This window comes from Pararge aegeria, chromosome 7, assembly GCF_905163445.1.
Source record: "Pararge aegeria chromosome 7, ilParAegt1.1, whole genome shotgun sequence".
Taxonomy (NCBI): Eukaryota; Metazoa; Arthropoda; class Insecta; order Lepidoptera; family Nymphalidae; genus Pararge; species Pararge aegeria.
Window position 1 is genome coordinate 4,692,290 of NC_053186.1, and position 27,189 is coordinate 4,719,478.

At 35.5% G+C, this 27,189-nt stretch overlaps 1 protein-coding gene across 1 annotated transcript in view; it reads right to left on the reverse strand.

Moving 5' to 3' along the window:
- LOC120625015 overlaps positions 1-26,778 on the reverse strand; it is a 48,115-nt gene extending 21,337 nt beyond the window's left edge. The window contains exons 1-2 of the mRNA XM_039891925.1: positions 26,082-26,778; positions 11,762-12,316 (exon numbers count right to left, since the gene is read on the reverse strand). Coding sequence (XP_039747859.1) covers positions 11,762-12,316; positions 26,082-26,778 — 1,252 coding nt within the window. The remainder of the gene's footprint in view (positions 1-11,761; positions 12,317-26,081) is intronic.
- Positions 26,779-27,189: the final 411 nt, after the last annotated feature.

Here is a 27,189-nt window from a genome sequence, read left to right on the forward strand (position 1 = left end):
GGCAATCAAACGCACACCACTCCACCAGAAGTCGACAAAAGTGATGAGCAATGATTTAAAAAGTGGGTCGATATAATATTAGCTGAACTCGCTATCCGTATTGGCAACTGTCGAATCGTATTCATAAGGAAGTGGTGGCGTAACCATGATGACTAACACAATTTTTTTTTTTTTTTTTTGTAATATTTTTTGGCGACCTCTCCGCCGCAGTGCGGATTCATCGGATTCGATTCGCGGAAGGGGCAATTGGAGAATTATTTATTTCTAAACTTTCTTTGGCCAGGTCTGGTCGGCTTTGGACGTGTTTAGGTACCACCACCCTACCCACAAAGACGAGACGCCAATAGATTTAGTGTTTCCATACACTATTGTGTAGAAATCGATAAGGTATAGATATAGGTTCAGTATAACTTTATCGGGTGTGGACGGAAGCGTCTCCGTAACTCAGTCACCAGATAGATGGTGAGTTGGAACACCGTGGCTTAAAAAGGTTCAATATAACCCTTACCCGTTGCCATCTCATACTGCATCATCATTAACCAACATTTGCAGTCACTTGCAGTAACTTGCGGTGAAATAAAAAAAAGGGAATTATATATTCTTTTTTATGTATTTTCGGAATTCGTTAAAAATAAAAGTACCTAAGTCCATACGATTAGCCATTTTAATTCAACCTCACTATTGTTATTAGATATAATGTGCATTCGATTACAAACAAATACTATACCAATAAAAAATCCCCCTTTTTACAATCGTTGAAAAATCGAACCTCAACCTTAGCATTTTTATATTAAGCCCACAGATTAGGGCATAAATAGTCAAGGTACCACAAATTGAATAGAGAATCAATATTTATTAATAAGTACCTACGTCCTACACAAAATAATTGGGTATTGATGCGATTACACGTACACACACAAATACATACAATTAAACAACCTCCTTTTGTTTAAATCGTATAAAAATCAAACCTAAACCTAAGTATTTGTATATAAAGCCATATAAAGTCAAAGTACCCCAATTAAAGAGAGAATTAATTAGTTAATTAGTACACAAACCAATTATATATTCAGTCCCCGTCTCAAATGACATACATCGGTTGTTTATATACGCGCGATGTATACAAAGTGTTAAGTAACACCAACATTATACATATTATGTCATGTACGAGTAGAAAGTGGTAGTGGTTTGACCAACTTAACGAATTTTTGTAGGCAATGCGTTATGTCAGAGTAGTGACCGGAAACTGGGTGGTTGGTAGCTGTCAGCTAGGCAAAGGATCGCCCTCGGCGACTTTTTGAAGCCGTTCAGTAGCCCATTTTGTTATCTTTCGCCTGCTTGTTGTTTTCACTTTATTGGCATTCCTTTTGTGTATAGTTAGTTCTACAGATATTTTTAAACTGTAATCTGTATGTAAAAAGTATCTTATTTTTTAAATTTGCGTTTTTTTATCTAAATCTATGTATTTAAGGGACTTTTATGGGTTACCCATATGTCAGCGCCATCCTTACACACAATATGAATACTCTAAATTAAATTCCTTGGTTGAAATGAATGAAAAAGTATTTTACAGCTATATAAATACATTGAATGGTAAAACCATATTTTTGTTCCAATACTGCACGAGTGGCAGTTTGGTGTGATAATTATTATGATCAGATTGGCGCTTTTCCTCGGTAAATCTTTGATTTTTTTGCCTTTTTACTATAATATGCACAAATACACATATATAAACCTTCCTCTTGAATCACTATATCTATTGCTTAGAACTGCATTGTCAAATCAGTTGCATAGTTTTAAAGAAACAAGCGTACAGGGGAACGACGTTTTTATTCTATGTAAAGATAGAGCAGGCAAGATAGGCAGAGTTTACCGCAACGTTTTTAAGTCTAACAGAGAATTGAACCTAAGACCACGTGATCTATAGAGATGCTAACCACTTGAGGTATTTTTGTACGTAGTTTCTATAATAACTTTCAAGGTCTTCAGGCCCAAGGACACCAAATGCATAGAATATATGAATATTAACTATTTCAAACTACTCATGCTCATTATGATGCTACAGGCTAACTTCCTACTTACATGGTCTTATTGTATAACATTAAGTACATATAATGATATTGATCAATCCGTACTTCGACCAAGTTCGATTCCCGGCACGCGCTTCTAAAGTTTTTGAGCTATGTGCATTTTAAACAACAAAATATCACTAAATAAATAAATATACTACGACAACACTCACACATCGCATTCTAGCCCCAAAGTAAGCGTTATGGATACAAAGATGACGGCTGAATATTTTTACAATAGTAATATATAGTCTCCCGTTGGGGCGGTTGCAAGACGTCTGGGAAGTATGCAATGGGTTCCCCATGCCGTGGTGGTTTTTAGTTAAAAATAAAAGGGTCGACGGTAAACGAAAACTGAGAATACTGACAATGGATACCTCAAAGTTGGTTATATTGTTATCAAAGGCGTGTCGTGTAAGCGCATCACAAATAACAGTTACTACAAAACGCACGTGCGTAGGAGAAATGGAATGGTAAAGAACTTCATGGCCCAGCTACAGAATATTTGTAGAGACAGGAAAACATCGTTTACAACGAAGACCGAATTCGTACGCACATTTGTCTTCTTCATTTTTCGCCATGTGGCTAAAACATGGACCATAAGATCTGCAGACCGCATTCCATTGAGCTGGAGGAAAACGCTCCGCATTGACTGCATTTCAGACCAAAACTAAAAATCAAAATGAGACTCTCTACCATCTACTTTAAGCGAATTCTTGAGTGCCTTGGAAACAGGAAAGACGGTGATAAAATCTTATGGGCACTGGCAAGGTGGTGGGAAAAAGATTAGCCGTAGTCCGATGCATTTGTCTGACCAGATTCACTGTTCACTTGACACTACCTTGTAGGATGCTCTACAAGTTGCAGGCGAAGAAATTAAATCGCTTATGGAGAGAAGAGTAATGGAGAGGTCACAACTCTCAGATATGAGAAGAACGACTGACAGAGAAACGTAATAAAGCATTTTGACCGACTTAAGGAGGTGGTTCTTCGTTTGGGTGAGGATGAGGGTATACTCTGGAGTTTTTTCTATTGCCACCAATTCAGGGTCTAAGGGAATCCCATTAAAATTGAGGGAGATCATTGTATATATGTGTCTGGTAAAACTCATTTAAATCGAATGATAACTATTGAACCGGATGTTTTATAAATAGCTATTGAAGTAAATAGAATTTGAAAAAATAATTAAGAGGTTACAACAGTGATTAAAATTTCTTATACAACAACTGATAAACACGCATTTTATTTTGTATGATAAATTACGGATTAAGACCGAGTTCACGTTAAAGAAAACTTAGCGCGAGCGGATCCATGAAGTGTATTTTCTATGAAGTAGAGCTGTTTTAGCCTTTTTTCATCTTCGACTAAACGTTATCCCACTATGTGGGGTCCGCTTTCGCGCATATTCTAAACCACTTTGCCCGGTTTTGAGCATCCGATCTTATGACTATTGGCGCTCAGATCTTCGTTTACTATGTCTAGCCAGCGCTTCATTGGGTGGCCGTGAGATTTAGCTCGTGGGACTGCAATGCTTAGGCATTACTATAATATAATAAAAAAACCTAAAGCGCCTTCTATATTTCATTTATTATAGTTGAAAGTATACTATTACTTTAATTTAATATTGCGACGCGGTATAGAGTACTTGTTAAAAATTTACGTGAATTTAGCCGTTTGTACTCGTAGGAACTTAAGGATACAGTGAAAATATTTAAAATAACTTCAAATATAAGCATAATGTATAGTAGATACCTTTCATTTTGAAGGCTAGAGCTAATTAGTAACTGCGGTATGATTCTCCTTTCAAAAATAGTTATAAAGTAAGAGCCTCTAGTCGCTTCCGCTTGCGACTGTTTAATGTAAACTATCTACTATGCTTCCCAAAGATTGTTCATAATAGAGACGAGATAAAAGTGTAGAAGTGAAATAACTCCGATCGTTTTGATTATGGCTTTTAGATAATTGGTAGAAAGAACTCTATTAAACACCTTTGTTGGTTTTAGAGTTCCGTACCTCCTGCGCTCGTTACTAATTATTATATCCACACTAATAATAATGTCTGTTTGTTTGTTTGAACGGATTTCAAAACTTTTTTTTGCATATGATAGTCAAATTCTTTATTACGGTTATAGGCTATTTTACATCACAGTCCAACTCTAAATACCCGAGCCAACGTATTTAAAGCGCTTGCTGATGATGCCACGCGGTGGGTCATGGTATATCACTGTTTGGAGCAGAGTATAAAAGTGTTTTTGTGAAACAATTACATATCAGAAATTGTATGCTGGCAAATACGCGAGAAACCGCTAGTATATGTCGCAATTGTAAGCAATTGTGAGCGGTCGATTTCGGGTTTGATACCCGGTAGGGCAATTTGAAAATACATAATTTCTGAATTACTATGGTCTAGCCTGGTGAGAGGAGTTACCACCCTACCAACAAAGAGTGTGTGATTAAAACCGCACCACTAAGAGGTTAGCCCAGTTCCATCTTAGACTGCATCATCACTTACCACCATTGCTGGTCTGTGCTGGTGGGATTGCAGTCTCCCACCTGAACAGACCAGAGAAAATTCAGAAATATGTAATTCCAAAATTGCCGAACCTGGTTTCTTCTACTTATGCCACCAGTGCTAACCACTGCGCCTCGGGATTTGAACGTTGCTATTACCATTATAAGATACGGAACCCAGCGCATAACCTCCCTTTTTCTTCGTCGCAGTCGAGTAATGAGGTAAACAAACAGCTCAAGCACTGTTATGCATAGTGAGCAGTGAAAGGCGAGTGTAGTCGGAAGGGGATCGCGGAAATAACGCGCCACCGACCGCTATAAGCCCTGAGTTACATACATAAGCGGCAGCGATTTATATACAAACTTATAATCTAGTCTAATCTAGCTTTTGCCCGCATTTTTTTTCCGCGTTTATTACGGTTTTTTTGCAGATCCCGTGGGAAACGTTTGTTTTTCTGGGATAAAAGTAGCCTATATTACTCTTCTTCATTACTTAAAAAAGTTGATTGGTTTTTAAGTTATAGCGTGAATTAAAGTCAAACAAACACACTTTTACATTTATAATATTAGTTAGGCATAAGCTTTAGTTATTGTTTGAAATGGAAGGTAGATGATTACCTTTGGGTTGTAAAAGGGGACCTTGGAACTGGGGGCGAGCGCGGCACCTAAGGAAACCGACCTTGCCACTCCGATTTCGACTTAGGATGACGTTTGGACGCTTGGGATTGTCTATGCCTAAAATAATTTGAATTGCCTTTCATAGTTATTAGATATAGATTTAATCCTTACATGTTATTCGAATTGATAGTTTAGCAGATAATGAAAATAAGTGTCGCGGGATTCGTTACGGGAGAGGAGTTTACGTCTATGATTAACGTGATGGCCACGGCACGCGCGTTGCGATCGGCAAAGTCTCTTAGTATAATCATTCGATGAGGTTTTTCAAATAGTAGATTGTAGTAGGTGCATAAAACTTTTTTCCAATATCCTTATGAAACAAATATATAAAATAATACATAGGAAGGCATGATATTATTTTCACTTGTTCGACAATGCTCAGAGAGTTCAAGACAACAATGCTCAATGACAACGAAAAGTGGATATAAACAACCGCCTTACTCGACATAGACATAAGTTAGTGACATCTGCATATTGTTTGTGAAAGGTTTAGAAGTCATTTGTGGGATTGAGTGTATGGTTTTATAATATGATTCCCACGTTTATTTTAAACCTACCAATGCATAAGTTTAAACAATAATATGTTAAAACACATTAAATAAAATGTGGTTACTATACGATTGATGAATTTCTTAACGACAAGGCTGTTTGGAAGCAGGCTCCGCTCTCATTTCTTAAAAGATAGAAAATTCTAAAGATTGTAAACTATAATATTATGTTGAAAAAGAGCAATCTGAGTTTCTTGCCAACTCTTTTCGGTAGAGTCTGCGTTCCGAATCGTTGGTAGAGTCACTATAAACAGACTGACTTGACGTTTAAAAAGTGTTTATAAACAAGGCATACTTGAAATAAATGCACATCTTCAAAAGCAGATTGGTTTAATATTACCTATCAGATTGTGTTTATGAGTAGGTAGTAATAGTGCAATATATTTACTACTTTTTGTTAAGATTATATTACTGTACAGGTACATATATATATATATATATATGTTTATTTTATTATGTATATTTATTTATTAGATTTTTTGATAAAGCAGAAGATCATTTTTTATCCTTTCCCCGGGAAGAAAGTTGTCTCCGCTTCAAGTTAGCCGTTTAGACAACGTAACGTACGTAACTTAATATACCTACTCTTGTTATTTGTAGCTAAAGTTTGTAGCCCACTGTACCATAAGTTACAGCGCTAAATCGTGTTGATTAATGTCAATGCTAAACCACCTACAGGCGGATCTAGTAATAGTTGATCAACAATCTTTCAAAAGCTTATGCCAATTTAGTTCTAGTCATCCATTGCCTCAACGAATACATAGTTACTCAATGCAAAAACCCAAGCAATATCTTGGCAGAATGAAGCTTTCTTAATAGTTCGTTTTATACTAATGTGAACACTATCCAATGGAGATAAGGTTTACTAGTTTAAATAGATTAAATATCATGTAAGGAATTACTGCATTGTGTAAACGGATCTCCATAATCAGATGTTAAAGGCTATATGCAATTTTTCGACATCCTTGGCGCAATGATAAGCGCTCTGATTATATAAAAGGGTGATCCCGGCTTTGATTGAAAAATTGGGAACTTATGATTTCGGAATCTTTCGGCTTCAGCCGTGGCAGCTATCGAGATAGACGTGCAGCCAAACTTCTTAGCGATCCGGTACGATGCTGCGTTGCAACCGATTATGGGTATGGTGTTATGTATCGCAACCACAGAATTAAGAACATACAGAACCCCCATTCAGCTATTATTGCATGCAGTGCAATGTTTCTAAAACAATGAAAACCCCCGCGCGCACGTCTTACTTCACACACGCAGAATGTTGCTAGCTCGCAATTTTTCTCATTTTCCCATTTTATGTTAAACGTTTAGAGCATTAGAGATAAAAAATTACTTTCAACTGCTCAATAGTATAAAGGGATTTACCGCCTAGCCTGTTCGAGAAACACTTCTAAGGTGGAGTTTTTTTTTTAAATATATAGACAAGTGCTTGATTGTAATCACACCTGATGGTAAGTGATGATGTAGCCTAAGATGAAGCGCGCTTGCCTAGAAGATGCCTATTCACTCTTGATTTGAAGGAACCTAGATTATAGGTATCGGGGAAGACGGAAGATGGGAGGGCATTCCCGGCTTTTGCGGTGCGGATCAGAAAGGAAGAAGCAAACGCTTCGTACGTGTTGATGGTATTTCAACAGCGTAACGGTGCAGATTCTTTCGGTACTACGCAGTTAGATGGTAGTGAAGATGGTTTAACCAAATCGATTAACTCCTGAGCACACTCTCCGAAATGTATCTTGTAAAACACAGGCAACCTTGCATCGGTGTGTGCTTCAACGTGGTGGGCTTCAACGATTGTTATCTTATGAAAGTGACAGTAACCAGGACTAATGACGGTTCTCCTCGGAGCGGGACACAGCCGTTTCCTAACTCCGGGCTGGCAGCATCTTTTAACTGGAAAACAAACACCTCACATTTTTTGGTCTGACTGGGTCGAACCTTGTGATGTGTAGTTGTATGCTCTTAATTCTGCCAAAGCCACTGTTATAGTCCCCGTTGATAAACCTAGCAAATGGCCCCCCTAATGGTTATTGGAAAACCATCGCGAACAAAACAGAGCAACACTTCTGAGGCTTCATTCTACGCCTCAGATTGATGAACCCGGGGCGGCACTTTGTTGAACATGTTTCTTGCATGCCCTGCGAATTACTACTGGGTTTATAGGTGATATTTTCCTACTTATAAAAATAAAAATAATAAATATACTACGACAATACAAACATCGCCATCTAGCCCCAAAATAAGCGTAGCTTGTGTTATGGGTACTAAGATGACAGATGAATATTTTTATGAATAATATCCATAAATCCTTATAATATACAGATAATCACCCGGACACTGAAAAACATTCATGTTCATCACACAAACATGTTCCAGTTGTGGGAATCGAACCCACGGCCATGGACTTAGAAAGCAGGGCCGTCAAGTTATCATAACACATCATAAAAAAAAACAAAACTCTACGCAAACGAAGTGCATCCGCTGTAAACTATACGCAGTAGCAGTGGCGTGCACTGAATTTTTACCAGGGTATGCATAAAGCAGGAAGATTGCATCAAATGGCAAGAATCCTATACGAGTTATATATGAATGTTAGGGTAGATAGTGTTTGTGCGCGTATGAAGTGCACGCCACTGTGCAGTAGTAAACTATAGCAATGGTCCTTTTTCAAGGTAGGTCTACCTATTGGATGCATGTGTGTGTCTGTACGTGTCCGTGTAACGGTTCCGAGATCGTCATGCGCCGGCGCCAGTGAAAGCGATTGCGTAATCCAACAGCTGAGCGCCGCGAGATGCTAATATGTCAGTGTCAGAAGTTTTTTTTCCAAATTCAAAGCTCATTTATTTCAAGTAGGCCTAATATAAGCGCTTTTGTCGAATCTCTTTATAGGGGCTCTACTACCGGCGCCGGTTTGAGAGGCGGATTCTTCGGAGAAGTAACCTGGGCATTTCTTATCAGTAGAAACAACAAACCGTTGCTCTCTATTTATTATATATTTAAAGAAGAATATACATTTTTTAAATAAACATACATACATCTATTACGGCGTAACAAAAACCCAATCGGTTTTATCCGTACACCGGTATTTTCCTACATCTTTCTATCATCTATTTTACAATTTACAATAATAATGTCTTGCGATAGAGAAAAGCGGAGATGTGTGTATGCAAGCAACCTTCAAACTCAGATTCAAAATTCATTCATTTCAAATACGCTTACTCAATTCCACACTTTGTAACGGAATTGCAAAATACTGGAACATGGGTGCATGAGTATAATAAATAAATAAATATACTACGACAATACACACATCGCCATCTAGCCCCAAAGTAAGCGTAGCTTGTGTTATGGGTACTAAGATGCCTGATGTTTATGAATTATATACATAAATACTTAGAATATACATATAAACACCCAGACACTGAAAAGCATGCATGCTCATCACAAAAACCTTTTCAGTAGTGGGAATCGAACCCACGAGCTAGGCTCAGACAGCAGGGTCGCGTGTGCGCCAATCGGCCGTCAAAGTATATTTCAAAAGGAAGAAATGCAATAATAATAAATCAAAAGAAGCCTATTTATTTTCCTATACAAACTAATTCTAAGTATTTACTTATGACAACCCTATTGAAGATAAAAGACCAACACGTGCATAGTTCCTACGTTATTCGACGCCTATCTAATACGTGTATATTGAGATGGGTTTTACCTGAATTAAACAATTATTATTATTATTATTATTATTAATACCTAAAGTCATTTGATTTTACTTTTGCATGTGAGTTTAAGGCTGTATCTGATTTCTTTCAGTAAAAACTATGGCAATGGTTGACTCAAAAACTATTCGCGTTTCGGTTTCACAAATTAGTCTCAGAGACAGTAAATAATGTAGGTAACTCTAAAGCATCTGAAGTATTATTTCGGTTTTGATTTACACTTTGTATATGCACTTTTGAAACATGAAATCTGTCTTTTTGTAGTAACTCTACCGCCGGTTCGGAAGGCAGCTTAAACCGAGAAGAAGTCGCTAAAAAATCAGCAGTTGCTCTTTTTTACAAGCATTATTCTATTTTGCGGGAGATGAAAGCGGAGCGGTGTGCTTCCAAGCAACCTTGTCATTATTCTATACAGACACCCCATTTTACCCGACTGTGGACGCGTTATGAGTTTGGCAAACTTTCTTTTATAAATATGTTATTCCAAGTAGGCCTAGTTTATAAGCACTTTTGAAACGTCAAGTCAGTTTGCTTGTTGTGACTCTACCACCGGTTCGGAAGGCAGATTCTACCGAGAGTAGCGGGCAAGAAACTTAGGAGATTGTTCTTTTTCGCCATCAGTTTATAACTTTGTCGTTATTTATGTCTATATCCAGGAGGTAAGATATAAATGTGCTTTGGTAAAAAACAAACAAAGGGACACTTTTGCGTACTAGTATGTAATCTATTGTTTATAAAACGCAAGCTTAAAAAAAGATATCCAGATACATAAACGATAAAAAAACTTGTGTAGTAATCAAGTTTTAAATTGACTTCGAGATGGTAATAGCAAAAATATATAAATAGCCAGTTAAGTTTTTGTGGGCTTCTTCTTAGACCGTGCGTTTTAAACCCTCGTACCATCAGTTTCAAGATCACGAAAATTAACACTGTCACCTCGTAATAATGGTAAAAAATATATATGAATACTTATACTCGTAAGTGCCTTTTGTAAGATTAAAAATTGATTGAGGAAAGCCCGATGGAGCGTATATTGGCCCTCGCCTACCTAAAGGGGCCTAAGTATTCCCTAATAAGTAATAATACATGCTTGTAAAAAAGATTTGTTTCTTTATCCGCTATGTTTTGTTTTGAGTTCTAGCATGAACTTTAATTAATTAATGAATATCAGAAACAGTAATCCTATTACACAAAAAAAACAATATTTAAATTACACACATAATTCACTTAAAAAATGCAAATAAAGACACCTACCTGCAATATATATTATAAGGCATGCAATATATAATAATAATTATTATGTTAATAATGAATATAGTAAAATAATAATATATACAGCTTAATATAATAAATAACATAATAGATGTGAGAAGCAAGACATAGTTAGACAAGAGCATGGAAAGAAATAAATAAAATAGGGTATTTATAGTTATAATTTACAATTTAATACCTGCTGACGTCACTGGATCAATCTAGATCTACCTGGAACGATTCGAGAACTATCTATGTCTTGCCACACGACCACATCTGAGCTCGGTTAGTTTTTTATCTGTTTTTTCGAGATTTTCTCACACCGTGACGTAATATAAGATTTAAATAAAAACTACAAATGTATATATGATAGGCGATAGCAAAATGAAAATAAAATTAATTAAAAATAAACTTTCTGGTTTTTCTCTATCAATTATAAATAATTATTTCATGTTATCTGAAACGCACAAAATTATACAAATGTTAGATAAAACATAATTGTTGTGGGGTAATAGAGGTGATTATTCATTAAATTCATCGTTTTATTAAAAATATTTAATATAACAATATAGTTTTAGTAAAACTATAAAGTTAAATTAAATATCACACAAAGTTAAAATAAACCTTTACTTACATTTTTTTAGCATAACAACTGTGCTTTCTTCTGTGAGTTATTACACAAATCAAAAACTAAACGTAGTGCTATGCGGAAAAGATTTACTTTTACTTTTGGATCTGCTTAGAGTGTACAGCCAAATATACGCTGATAATTTATTAATTTAACAAAGGACAAATATAATTTAGAATTTTAATAAATGAAATCCTAATATAAGATCGAAACAACTAAATAACAACCGTAGAAAATCAAATTACATTCCATTCGTAACTAACTTCAAATCGATTATCAAGCTTCTGTGCTACCAAAAATTGTATTACGCAACGGTGTGATAGTAGTCTCTTTTAATTTAACACTTACTTTCATCGTTTATAACGGGGCCATAGCTAATGCCTTCGTTTGGTGTATACTCTATGCTATTGGAATCTTGTACGCCGAGTAATCCAGCCTTTGCTAATCTGTGGCAACAGCCTTTGAGTAAACTTCCACAAGAACCATCTAGAAGACCACCAACCATCCAGCAGTAGAAAAAAAACTCACAAGTCCCACCTTGCGAGCAGTTACTGTCTACATCTTTCTTATCATTATCATATATTTTTGTAGGTTCTATTTCAGGCGTTTCTGCTACTTGTACTATATCTAATACTCTTCCTTTCCTCTTACCATTTGTACTATTTCGTTTATTTGCACTTAATTCTTTGATTATTTCGTTGATTTTTTTCATCTGTGCGTCCGTTATAGGCTTAAATTCTGGCAGCACTGATTCGTGAGTCGCGTTCGGATACTCGTATGCGTTTCTTTTGATAAAAACCTCCGTTTGGATAAACATAGGCTTTTTTAGTTTGTAGTGGTATTTATTTATGTTATGTCCATTGCTTTTGATTTCATTTCGAGCTCGATGTGGGTCGTAGGCATCTGTTCAAATAAAAAAAAAGAATATTTACATAAGAAGAAAACAAGAAAAAGATAAATTGTGTTAAATATGTATAGAATATACAAGCATGAAAATATGTTTTTACAATAAAAATGAATGAGCTGGATATATTAAAATATACAGATAGTTTAAAGTTCAAATGAACAAAGTGCATCGTACATACAATATATAGAAAACGCAAGTTTTTTTTGACTACACGAAAAGCAAGGTTTTCTCTGCGTAAAAAAACGTAATTTAGTAAAATAGACCTAATTTGTATTGTATTTGTATTGAATGTCATGTATACGGTGTTAATCATATTTTTTACTCTGAATGTACTGGATGTAGCTGTTGAAAGAATTCAAGCATTAAATCAAAGTACATATTTTGATTCATTTTTATTGATAAAAAAAACTTTTAGTTATTGACTAATTTGCGAGTTGTGCAATTTCGTAATCATTTCTTCTTAGATCGAAATCACAAAGTAAAAAACGTTCTGTTTGAAATATGCTCGGAAAAGCACTTTGGATGCGTACGTGATGCATCTATACAAATATTGTAAAGAGGAACGATTTATTTGTTTGTTTGATGTAATCGAATAAAACCAGTGATCCGCTTTAATATATTTTTCTCCAGTTCAACTTCAGTAATAATAATGACATCTTACTACAATAATGGTATTTGTAGAGCTATTCAGAAGAAAAACACTACTGTGATAATCTATTCACGTGCGTTGACTAAATGGTACGCCGTTCATAAACAATATTTACTACAAATTTACTGGTCTCTGGTTGATCTAAAAAAAAGCAGAAAGCTCCTCATCTCACCATAATAAAACATTTTGTTTCGAAAATAATAAAAAAAGGGTTTTCAATCCTCATTATTAGGCATCATCATCATATGGCATATGCGTGGCCATTATATTATGGTACGACAAATATTGAACCTATAATCTGGGTACCTTCAAATCAAGAGTGAATAGGCATCTTCTAGGCAAGCGCGCTTCATCTTAGGCTGCATCATCATTTACCATCAGGTGTGATTGCAGTCAAGCACTTGTCTATATACTTTAAAAAAAAAAAAAAAAAAAGAACTCGCGTAAATCCACGGATAGCTAATATAAGGAATATATTTTTTACCAATTATATGATGTTATACAATGGTTAATTTAAAATGTAAGCTACGGTTCCAAAAGCTGCTTGGTAATAAGATGCAGCCCACAAGCAACTAAGTTGGGTATTTATCATCAACTCTTTTGTGATTTGATGGAAGACTAAGCGGTTTTTGCCTTGATTTATGCACAGGCTTTATAGGTATATGGTAATTTATAAAGTCTATGCAGTAGCCTAAGTAGTGAGTGCAGATTGTTTCCTCTCTAAATGGGTTACGTAACCGACATTTGCCATTTTTCTCGGACGCTAAGTGGGTCGTACGGTCAGCAAAAACAATCGCCATACCAGTCGACAGTATTTTATGTAGATATCAGGTTATATATTTTTATACGACGGCCCAAAAGAGAGTTTACGTCCTTAGGCATTTATGGTTTCGTATATTTTCTTTAATTCCGCTTAATTTTCTGGGATATAAATGTTTATTTTAGCCTCCAAAATGCATGCTATCATACAAAAAATATCTCTGACTTTATTTTAAGTAATCTATATATGAATAGCTGCAGATAACAAAAAATCCTTATGGATGAATTCCTTGGATGACATATTTATTTTAGCTATTGGATTTAAATACCTAACCTTACGAATTTGAAGAAACTTCTAGGGGAACACTTTAAAAAGGTAACCTATAAAAACAAAATAAATACAATCGAACTGCTGCTGGGACACTCCTGTATTCAATGTTCCCGGTGTTCGTTTGTTTACCTATGATCGGATTAACCACTGAACTTATTGAATTAGAGATATGAAATATATATATGCTATATACCATATAGAGGAAAATAATCCTTATTTATTATCTCGGAAAAAAGCATGAGAATCTTTCAAGTGGAATTAGAAAAACAATGTATACTTAACAGTACAATCGATTTAAAAAAATATTTGCATAGAGATAGCATGCATCCTCGATATGGAATATGGAATATGATATATAATATACATACTTCTTAGCACAGGAAAACAGGCCCAAGAAATCCGATACAGCACAATACAGGGGAGTTAATACAACTACGTTTAAGCAGTTTGATTTTTAAATGATAGTTATATACTTTGACGTCACTAAATTATCCATACTAATTATTCAAATTTTAGATGCGCAAATGTGTCTGTTTGTTTATTTGTTTGTATGTTACTTACATTCGAATTAAAAAAACAGCACCAATCTTAATGAAGTTTAGCTTCTATGGAACTTATGGAACCGGAATTGGAAACAGGATAAGTTTTATCCCGGAAGAGTAAAGTTACCAAGGTATTTAAAAATATTTCTGCATGTTAGGGCTTTTGATTTGGCTTTTACCTACATCGGGGAAAGTAACTGTTATTTGAATATTTGAAAAAAATAGGAAAACATCTTGTGAAACAGTAAGTGCCCAATAAATATTAAAGTAACACTGTTAGTGACGGTAGTAAACCCCTAGATCCTTCTAAAACACAGTATGTACGTTTCGCTCCGATATTTCTTGTTATGCGGACGCTCCGAGCCACTTTCACGTGCCAGTATCGCGTAATATTATACAATTACAACATTATTTGTATTGTGCTGTAAAATGTTATCGACTCTGTCATCGGCTGTTTATCATACAGCAACAGTGACGCTCGAGCGGTCAGCAACTGTGCGTAAGGTTTCCTTTTCAAACAGAAATAACATGCTGGACTGCCGATAGAAGTGAAAACGAATGCCCGTTTTCAATAAACCTAGGAATAGCGTTCATCGGATGCCTAGTGATTTTAGTGATTCCTAGAGAAAAGAAACGTTTCACGAACTCTTATGTGATGACTAACGATGTAAGGCGCCGTCTCAAGTAACGACAACGGCTGATCGTAGGTTAAGGGGATTCTTAACCTGACACTTGAACGTTGAAAAAAATATTAATTCGGTTGTTTTTAATATCCTTATACCCATAGAAAATTTTAAAACATCTGATAATACAAACACGAAATACCAAACCTAGGTTATATGAGTTGCCTAGTGAAAATCGTCAATAGATTGGTGAAAGGTAAATATATGCCTAGGATTTTTTTTTTGGTGAGACGTTACTTACCTAGGAATTGCCTTGTCCGTCGTTAGTGAAAACGCGCATTGTTCTTGAAATATATTATTATTATTTATTTTATACTAGTTTACTTTTATATATATATTATTTTAACGATGCTATTAAATTATTATAGAAAAATCCTATTATAATATTAAGGATTACATATATGATAAAAAAGCTTGGGTATGAATTGCTCTTACTTCATAGCTCAACATTAACTAGACTGTGAGATTGTGATAACAAAAAAAACCCTAGCTTAATTTGTTTTGAGCTCTTCTTAGACCAGGGCGCGTTTGGAACCCTCCTAGCTTTAGTTTTAAGTTAACGAATGCAGTTATCACCATCTTCCTAAGTGCCTTTAATATGGTCTACATGAATAAAACATTTTTGAATTTGAATTTACAAAAAAACCACTATTAACAATTTATGAATAATATTATTATTACTTATCTATAATTTATATATACTTTTTAAATTTTCTACAGTGAAATTGTATAAAAAAAATAAAAAAACACTATTAAAAATTTATAAATAAAAAACCACTCCTCCGCTTGCTTTTTTATTATTATTATCTCATGGGAAGCATGCGTGGACATTGAGGCGAATATCACGGTTTTTATTCACCCAAAATATGGAGCATAACTGCAGTCATATCCTATTCCACTAATATTATAAACGCGAAAGTTTGTATGGATGAATGGAATGATGGATGTAAGAATGGATGTTTGTTACTTTGTCAACCAAAAACTGCTTTAGGTGCGGATTTCAATTAAACTTCTGGTTATATATCGAAATAACAAACACATAGGATAATATTTTAAAAGACACATACTTAAGCTAATTTACATTGGCTAAAATATAACAATAACTGTCAAGTAAGTCAGGAAAAAACACAGGAGATAAATCCATAGAGTTAGATAATAATACGGTAATAGCGTAGTGGGTATGAGCTCGACTTCACTTTCGGGGGGCCGAGTTCGAATCCCAGCACCTCTAACTTTTCTAAGTTATGTGCGTTTTAAGTAATTCAAAATATTACTTGCTTTGACGGTGAAGGAAAACATCGTGAGGAAACCTCCATGCCTCAGAGTTCTACATAATGTTCTCAAAGGATTTATCACCAATCCTCACTGGGCCAGCGTGGTGGACTACGGCCTTAAACCCTTCTCATTGTAAGAGGAGACTCGTGCCCTGTAGTGGGTCGGTAATGGGTCGATTGTATGAGATAATAATAATGTATGGGAAGATTACTCTTAGAAAAAGTCAACGACATCATTTATCTATGTTTTTATGTGGAAGCCATTATAGCCAAAGTAGTGAGCAATAAATACATTAAAATATAATGCTCTCTTTTAATGCACATTTTATAGGTATGCATTAAATTAATTCTTATGAAATAAGTAGCTTGCGTCGCTGACGCTGCGTCTGGTGGGAAACTTAGGCCGTTACCGACAAAGACGTGCCGCTAAGCGATTTAGCGTTGCGGTACGATGCCGCGTAGAAAAGCATTATGGGTAATTATAATATTAGCCTGATATAATCTTAGACTGCATAATCATTCATCAATTACCATCTGAAGGCCAGCATGCACACTACGAGAAAACTATGCCTACCCGTCTACAGAAAAAGTACGAGTAACGGATAGAGATATTTACCTCGTGTCCTACAGGTGACATTGTAGTCAATGGCTGACTTGTCGTAGAATTAAAAAAAAAGGCGAAGTCCACGGGAATCGACCATTTTATAATAATCAAGATAACTGTTCGTGTTACGTAACTAAAGTTAATTTGTAGCAATATTTATATCTTTCCCGTTACTGGAGTGCAACGATATGTTGATGCACCTATGCGTTAAGGCGCATCGCTTTCTAACATATACTGTATGTTTCAAATTCAGATTTTTCTTTGTTCAAATTGACCTATAGACGAACTTTTATATAAACTGTAATACATTTTATTAAATTACAAAAATATACGAATATTAAATTATTCCTGTTTGAGTGATGAACATGAATGTTTTCAGTGTCTCGATATTTATCGGCGTATGATAAGTATTTATCTGTGTTATTCATAAATTATTAACAGTTATTTTTAGTTTCCATGACACAAGCTACGCTTATTTTGTAGTGTACTGTCGTAATATATATTAATTTATTTCATAGTTTAGAGAAAATTATATTTCACTTATACCTACTTGAATAACAGGCGGTGTCTTTGGATATTTTGGTATAAATACTAATGTGATTTTCAATGCAAACTTCAGTTTTTTTGCAAAGATACTAAATAACTATTTTGATATATTCTGGTATTTTGTTTGCCATTTTGATGAGTGGTGTAAAATTAAGCAAACGCGTTCAATATAATCAATTAATCACCCATATTTTTCTATAAAACAATAGAGTTATTTTATGTTTGTTATTATAGCGAATGCAACATCTTGAGTGTTAGTAATAAATTCCTTCTGATAATAATAAATTACTATTGATATTCTCAGTTGTGATTTCGTAGTGTTTGCGTTTTATTGGTTGTGAGAATTAAGTTATGGTTGAAGTGTACTTTTAAGTAATTTTACTTTATTGTTCAAAAAAAATGATTGAGTTAAATAATAATATCAGTACCAACTTTTTTTGATGTTTTGTTTAGTACATTAGTTATGGTATGCATACTATGTATGGATATGTATGTTCATCCGCGTTTTTTTCAGTTTTTAATAATCCTGCGGGAACCATTGATTTTTCCGGAAGAAAAATTTTCTATATCCGTCACTTTTTCTATTTCTATACACATTTTTACCAAGATTGTTTTAAATGTAAAGCTTTAAATACCAAAAAAAGTGCCTAGTGCTACATTTTTAAATACCCCAGAATGATTGTATATTCGCAATAAAAAGTCTATTTATATCCTATTTCCATGTTCAGGATGCAAGCTTTATGTGGTCCAAATTTCATTAAGAGCCTTTGCTTGATCTCAAGAAAGATAATACTTTGCAGTGTTAAATTGACTTTTTTCTGTCCGTTGAAATAGTGAGTAAGCAGAAATATATTTTGACTATCATTCAAACCATGAAAACACATGAGTGTGAAACAGATGAGTTACGAGTTGTTTTATATATCGTATGTTTTAGGTTTACGTGTGTGGTTAAAGAGAGAGAAAACAAACGTTCTCAAAAGAAATTACGATTTCACTCAATGACAATATTAACAACTTATTTTTGTATGGGTAATTTTAAAACTACAAACAAAGGCACGTACAAAACAATCTGAAATTATATACTGCGCACTTAGGTTTTTTTAATTACAAAGGTTATAATTTTTTTTCTTAAAGCTTATGTATTTCTTACCGGTTTTTTTTCGTGGTTTGTGTAAGCAAATGTCAAAAAGGGGAAGTGATCAGCAAGCACAACTTCCCCTTAAAGATTTCACTGTCACCAGTGTTAGCACGTACGCACAATAAAACATCCGTCCCTCTCGCACACGTGTCAACGACACACGCAACTGTCTCTGTCTCACGGTAGATTCCTTCACATTTCTCGTTCCTGTATATTACAATGTCATTGACTCCCGTAGCAATTCTTTACGGAGACTAGTTTTTAAGTGGAACCGTTAAGCTTTTATGCTAATTTTACTTCTTTACTTAACTTTGATGGAGGACTGACGGCTTCTTAGCAATAAAAAAGAAGCTAAGAGGCTTGTCTTAGAGCCGTTTTTAAAAATTCATCGTCAGTCTGCAAGTGTCCACTGTTGGACATAGGCCTTTCCGAGTGGGCACCACCACACAAATATGGTCCGTCGCTTTTCTCATCCACCTCTTCCAACTACCTTTTAAAGGTCATCTGTCCAACGGATAGAAGATCGTCCAACACTGCGCCTACTGGCCATCGGTTCTACAACAGCCTGCTTTCTACGGACTTTTTAATTAAGAAATCTGTTCCTCAGAGACACTCCATACCATACAATGAAAATGGTCTATCCCCAAACAAAGAAGGGAATAGACAAAATTTATCATTAACTAGTTTTTAAAAATGCTTATTTACAGTGCCCCTCGGATTTCAAGAGGCAAGGCATTCCAAATCTTCTTATTTCAGCCTCATTTCTCTTAACAGTCTGAATTGTGAAAAATCGGTGAAAAAAAGATGAATTATGTGAAGGCATGCAAACTTTATCAGTGCAAAATATCACTATGATGAGTTAAGCAGTGAAGTCATGCATTTTCAAACACCGCGGCTATCACCAGCGAGCAGCTTTTCCGGGATAAATATTCATTGATATAATGAGTTTAACAGGAAAGAACATACGTAACAAACAAACACACACACATACACTTTCGCATTTATAATATAAGTATGGTATACAGTAATACTACATTGACATAGAACCTCTTTTCCAACTAACCATGCTGTCATGAAGTTTCACAAAGTTTTCAGCTTTTATCTACAAAAAAAAACTCATTCTATGAAAATTTCAACTCTTTACCTATTAATATCATATCAGACGAACGGACTGATGGACGGGCGGACAGATTTACAGCGGAGGTTTCGTAATAGGGTCTCGTTGGCATCCTACGGGTACGGAACGCAGTTTTTTTCCTTATTCCGTGGAACTTGTCAAAAACCCCAAATTAAACATGATATTTACAAGCACTTATGAATTTATCAGTCAAGGGGTCAAATCTCAATGTAAGTAATACATTCTTAATTGGCCAGTTACTCAACACTTACGTGAGGCTATTGTGTCATCACAAAATGTCACGAATCCCACCGTTGTATAATATAACCGCCAAAACTGGTTGGTTTTCGGAAACAAATGTTTGCGAGTAAGGCCAACGCTTGTCGACAAATGCTCTTAATAGTGCCAATTCTTTTTTTTAGTTGTATTGACCGTGCTTAGACTTCACTTTCGGTGGATTGAGTTCGAATCCCAGAACGCACCTCTAACTTTTCAAAGTTATGTGCGTTTTAAGCAAGTCAAATATAACTTGCTTCACCGGTGGAACGAAAACCTCACGCACGTTTCTCCATTGTGTTCGCAAAGGTGTGTTGAGTCCACCAGTTCGCACTCTGTCGGCGTAGTGGATTACGGCCTCAACCTCTTATCGTTGTAGGAAGAGACCCGTGCTCTGTAGTGGGCCGGTAATGAGTTGATGTGATGATGATGATGATGAATGTTTGTTGAATCTAGGAGAATTTTTGGCTATGTCAATAAAATCCTAACCCAATTTCGTGCCAAGCACGCAAACATGCGCACTGTCAAATAATTGTAGTGACAATAACACTTTCGTGCTATACAAGCTGTTTTCCCAGCGTTTATCTGCTTTTTGCGCGGCGATCAGTGAAACTAGCAACTTTTACACCAGCACTCCCACGATCTTGAGACGTAGAAATTATTGTGTTATTGTTATTTTTTGTTCATAAACGTCACCTCTTATAAATCCATTGCTAAGCCAACAAACACACTGAACCAAGAGAGAGAGAACCAAATACCGAAGAAGTCCGTAATCATAAATATTGAATAACCTGACTACAAATTTGAAATTGGCAATTTTGAATTTGAAAAAATGTCGGTTATATAGCCGACGTTTTTTTTCAATGACACTTGAACATCCTCCCAATGAACATTACCTAAGGTGAATTTGTTATATTTCGCGAAAAGCAAGAGAATCTGTACGGTGTAATTTATAATTTCTTCAATCTTTTATACATCATCGTTCGTAAGTAACGTTATCGTTCCAACTTACTATTATTCTCCGACTTACTTTGCAAATCAGATTATCACAAAATGTTTTTGGGGCTAGTAATATAGCCTATAGCGCTCACAATTAATGTATCATTCTGCTAGTAAAAGACTTTTCAAAAACAGTTTAGTAGATCCAAAGATTACCCCCTATAACCACACATACTTACTATCTCACAAACTTTTGAGTTAGTATAGAAGTATAGATAAAACATCAACTATATCTGTTTGTGTGTGTGAGTGACTCTATCGCCGGTTCCGGAGGCAGATTCAAAATCAGAAGCAGATTCTACCGAGAAGAAAAAGAAAATTCAGCAGTTGCTTCTTTTCAACACTGACATTTTACAATTTATGTAACTTCGTAAGCTTCCAAGTAACCTTGCCATTAAAAAATGTATAAATTAGTTTGGTATGTCACATTGTTTAAGTTTATTTATATACCTAGGGGTTTTACCGATTAATTATTAAAGCATGCTGGTTATAATAAAAAGAGGTTTGAAACAGCCAATTTAAACTCAAAATTGAAAATGAATTTATTTTAACATGCGTAATATATATACTTTTTAGAGGCAGACTCGATAGGACACTCCGGTCCGGTTCGGTTATTGTTTTGCAGATAAAACCCAACACTTAACAATTTATATCCCTACCCCGTATTGGATCCCAGGACCTCGTGATCCATATGCTAACCGCTAAACTAAGGGGGTAGTTGATGTTAATAAAAATAAATATTAAGGAGGAAAGTCAGATCTACTTTTTTATTAAAGGTAGATCGCAAAACGGTCTATTTAACGCATGACGTCACTATGGGCACGTTAAGGCCAAAACACGGTCATTAGTGAACTTTCTAGATTCACTTTCGAGTTGCGCAATGATGCTCTTGTCAAAAACAGCTGACGCAACGGATGACGTAAGGCGTCTTAGCCTGGTTTTGGCAGCAAAATACCGCAGTTAATTAGGTCGTAGTTTTGCGTCACAATCGATCTAATTTAAAGCAATCCTTAAAGTAAGTATTTACTTTTGGTTTGAAAATGGTACATTATCAATACGAGAACATGCTTCACATGTCCTGCCAATATGGGCGTGCTAACAATTATATTTATTTCAGGCTACCAATAATTAGTATGAATATATTGTATTTTAGTATTGTGTAAGTGTATTATAGTTGTGTTGTACCTACATATTAGTATAATAATATCAAAATGTATTGGTTTTGTTTATTTACCACCATCTACTTGTCTGACTTCATTTCAATAGCCTAGCTTGCAGATTGTCTGGAAGAGATTTTTGTACAAAACTAGATTTAAGTTTAGTATTTTTATGTCATATGAAATATTTTATGTCATTATTATAAGTTTCTGTGGTGTAGAATAAAGTATTTACATACTACATACATATAAAATGCATATGAATTGCGATTTGATTCATCAAAATAATACAAATCAAATACTAAAATTGTGAATCGTTCAAATGACAGCGTATAGCAAAAATGTTTGGATTCAATTTGATCTCAATAATGTTTCCTAAGACTAATATTCACATACGTCATATGAAATTTATTAAGCAAACGCGCTTTTAATTATCGATTAAAAATTAAAAATTTTAAAAGACATGAAATACTAGCGACCCGCCCCTTCTTCGCACGGGTGCAATGTAGATACTAATGTCTGGCAGTTTTCTCTCAACGATTGTCATTTCCAAGAATTCATGGGGAAATTTTCTATCATTCTGTGTTTGAATAACCTATTTTACCCATCTAAAAGATCGGTAGGGCATCAAATATGCAAATAGAAATGCTATTTCTATAGATGATGAGTGACTCTGACTTCTGTCAGCAAACTTGTACCACAAACCACGGTAGTGAACTTTAAATCGAAAATGTATTTTGAAACGCAGTTCATTACCGTGATTTTTAGCTGCAGCGCGCAACTAGCGTGTAGCCGATAGAACTACACATCGACTCCAAGCGGACTGCGCAGTCGGTTTACAGTTTTGACGCAGTTATACTACCAAACGCACTAAAACTGCATCCAAATCAGCCACACTTATGTGGACAGATCCACATCAAAGTGTGGCTGGTTTAAACTAAACCTTAACTAAAGTAGGTATATATCACACAAAATGTTAGTAAGTGGGAATGGAATGTTAAAACTCATTTCCTATTTATGTTAGAAATTGCTAAATATTACTTTGACGTGTTGAATAGAAAAAGTGTTTGTAAACGGGAAAAGAAGTGGAGACAGTAAAACTAAATTTTGATGCTAAGTATACCCTATGAAATTTTACTTTATTCATTCGCAATAGAGTCCAATATTGCTTAGTGTTATTGAAACTCGTGGTCGTAAAAATAATATTTATTGTGTCTTTCCGCGTGCGATAATACGCTTTATGTAACACTTATTAAAGTCTGATTTAGCGTGTTGGACAAACAACTCTCATTTTTCATGCTTGCGTGACAAAATGTAGCGTGTAGTCAAATGAAGGGTAGTTGAAATTTTAATTATCATGTTGTCTGTTTTGAAATAAGGTTGAATTTTGCTTGACAGGCTAGCAATGTTTGGATTTACCAACCTACATCATAATTATTAATGCACCACTACTGGACATGGGCTTCATCTTTCATGAAAAGAGGTATATATTACTGCAGGATCTTAGTGCTTCTCCGATGCGGGATCATCCATTACTCTACAAAGTATACCCAGACCCACCGCGTCGCTTTGAAGCCTGCGCTAGAACTAGACTCGCAAGGATCGTAGCGCATTGCTTAATAGCCTAAACCTCAAGGATTGGAGGATCGAATCCATTTTTTTTTTAATATGACTGTTACGTTCTTTCATGTCGAGGTAGCGTGGTCTAAGAAACAAAAAACAAATTCTTTAGCTTTATTATTGGTATAGAATAAGGATTTCATTGAAAATAATCAGACCCGTTACTTTCCGGACTCTCCGAGGCAAGGGAGTGGACCATCAAATTTCTTGACATAAACACATCAGCTTACATGCTGACTGCTACTACCTTTTATGACTAACCGACCGACTACCTCAACATTCCTTTGAAATGTTTTTGTTGACGGTATAGTCGCTACCGTTCGGTTTGAAGCAGGGATTGTAATCTTGAATCGCGAAGTAAGTCTCCTGAGCATCCACATGATGTCATTATTTCATCCGCTTAAAATATTTATTGCCGATACAGCACACGGGCATATAAATATAAATAAATAAATATACTACGACAATACATAAGTGGGTACTAAGATGACTGACGAATAAGTTTAAGAATAATATACATAAATACTTATAAAATACAGATAAACATCCAGACACTGAAAAACATTAATGTTCATAACAGAAACATATTCCAGTTGTGGGAATCGAACCCACGGTCTGGGACTCAGAAAGCAGGGTCACTACCTAATGCGCCAATCGGCCGTCAAAAAAATAGTTAGCGGCAATTCTTCCCAACACCTTCACGGTTAGGTAGGTACTTTTATACCCACTAAGTGTAACTTTTACCAATTGTCTCGCGTATTTGATTTGAAATGCTCTTCACACGGATTCAATTGATTCGAGGATTGAAATTTCCGGTGTCAGTGGGACTAAGAAACTCATTCGAATAGTTAAATAAAGAAAGAATAATTGTGGGTGTTTGATTTTTTGTGCGTTGTTGTACTAATATTATCAATGCGAAAGTGTGGCTGTTCGTTTTTTACCCGTGTTAAGAGCAACCATTGCATCGAGATTTATAAAATTTTACACCCTGAAAAGCAGGTTGCGGGAGATTTCAAAACATAGCCTTTATAATTTATGAACAGTTTCATAGCTAGAACATCTTGTCTGAATTTGGCGTAATGATAGTATGCTTCTTGGAGATGAACATCGGATACTTATTATTCCTGGAAATATTACGTTACCGGCGTGGCTGTAGAAGCAGCGGGCACGTCTTGTGTATTAGATAGCATTTAATATTATTAGTAAAAATAATTATAATAAATAGTTCCATTAACCAAAATAAATTACAACATACAAATAGAGGGAAAAGAAAAAAAAATACAATAACTAAGAAGTAAGTTGCATCATTGGGGTCAACGAGTCAGCTACTCAGCTCCATGCCGTAGTACCATGGCAGTAAGTACCTGCCAAGGAATACTGCAACGCTGATTTTCAGTAAAGACCGCAGGGTAGTAGGTTTATTAATTCAAAACTGCTGGACTGATTTGGAGGTTTTTAATAGTTTAGATTTTTTTTTATTTAGTCTGAAAAAGCTGTTATGTAAAAGAAAAGTTGAAAAAGTTGCCCGGACATTTGGAAAAACGGAAAGTGATTTTTTGGATCCGTCGTATGAACTCAACCCTGAATATAATTAATCCTTTCTTTGGTTTGCTTATTATGATCCTGCGAAAATCTTCAGAAAAAATATAAATTTAAAGAAAATATAAAATTAATTATAATTTTGTCGGTCAGCTCATTTGTTCAGGACAAAACGTCTCTCTAAAACCCATATGTACCTGTATAACTAACGTCAAATTCCATAATTTTAAAAAATCTAGCAAAAACAAAACTTTCAGGCAAAAACTTCCGCATCATATACATTATAAGCACCGAATAAATAATAGTTGAAAGCAGTGGCGTGAATAGAGGATATGCACAGGGTATGCAGATGGTATAAAATGAAGAAAATCTCCAGTGCGAGTTATAAATACTTCAGGGGTAGCTTCTTTTTATAACTCTTACAATGCTTATTAATTACTATCCTTAAGATTTTTATAGACACGGTTTACTTAACCCGTACTACACAAAATAGTCTTATTAAATAAATAATACCGCAAGAAACTCGCCTCTTTCCGTAAAAGCATCTGCACCGGAAGAAATATCCTGAAGGCCTTGTTCCTCCGCGCCAACATCGTTCCCGGAACTCACGGAACTCTGATCCCGGAACACAACATTGTCATTGAAGTTCGGACCACCGTGCGAGTTCGTCTGTACGGAACTGACGGTGTTTACGGAACTCACAGAGTTTACGGAATTCGAACCACTATCCGGGGCGTACGGGAACACAACGCGTGGACTGCGAGCCTTCCATCCACTATTTAAAACGCTGGGACCATAGAAACCAGTCCTAGGTGGTGCGTACGCTTGGTAAGGGTCAAAAGCGAAGCTAGGTGCGTAGGGACGTCCGAACCTCCCTTGATAGAACTTAGGAAACGGCCGTAGCCTTTGCAATTCATAAAACCTGTCATTGCCATCAATGTTTAAAGGTTCTTCGTGATCCGGCGCAGTGAATTCGTAGTCAGTAGAGTCATCAAATTTGATTTTCGAATCGTGTTTTTTTGTTAAATCTATTTCACCTAATCCTAAAGCCTGACGATTTTCTTGCTCGTCGAGGAAAAGTATACGCGAGAATTTCCGTCGGGTTTTCGGGATGAACATGGGGTATGTTCGGGGTTTTTGGTAAAGTGTGAGAGCGCGGCTGGGTTCGGCGACTGCATAAGACGCGCCTACGATCAGAATCACTTTCCAACTGTTTGCGAACATATTGGCGCGGTCACTGCTCTTCATAAATTCACTTTCATTTTTCTTTTTCACGCGGATTTTAGTTTACGACACTATTAATTTTTTTTTGCTTTTCATAAAACTTTTTTTTTTTCGTTGTTAAACTGTCATTGTTTTTATTGTTACGCGTGTGGTTGGGACGGGTATCGAACGCGGACTGGTCTGGAACGCGGCCCCCACTTTTGGATCACTGATCTTACGTAAAGGTGTGTATGGTCGTGAGATTTTACGTAATCCTAGTTCGCGATAGTGTTGCTTAGCAACCGTGTTTTGGATGTCACATCACTTTAAGATTATCCGGGTTAAATTATTTCCTGGTACTTTTAACGATTTAAAAGAGCTTGGAAAGATCAGTTAGTTATATACAGTAGCCCGCGACTTAATCCGCATACA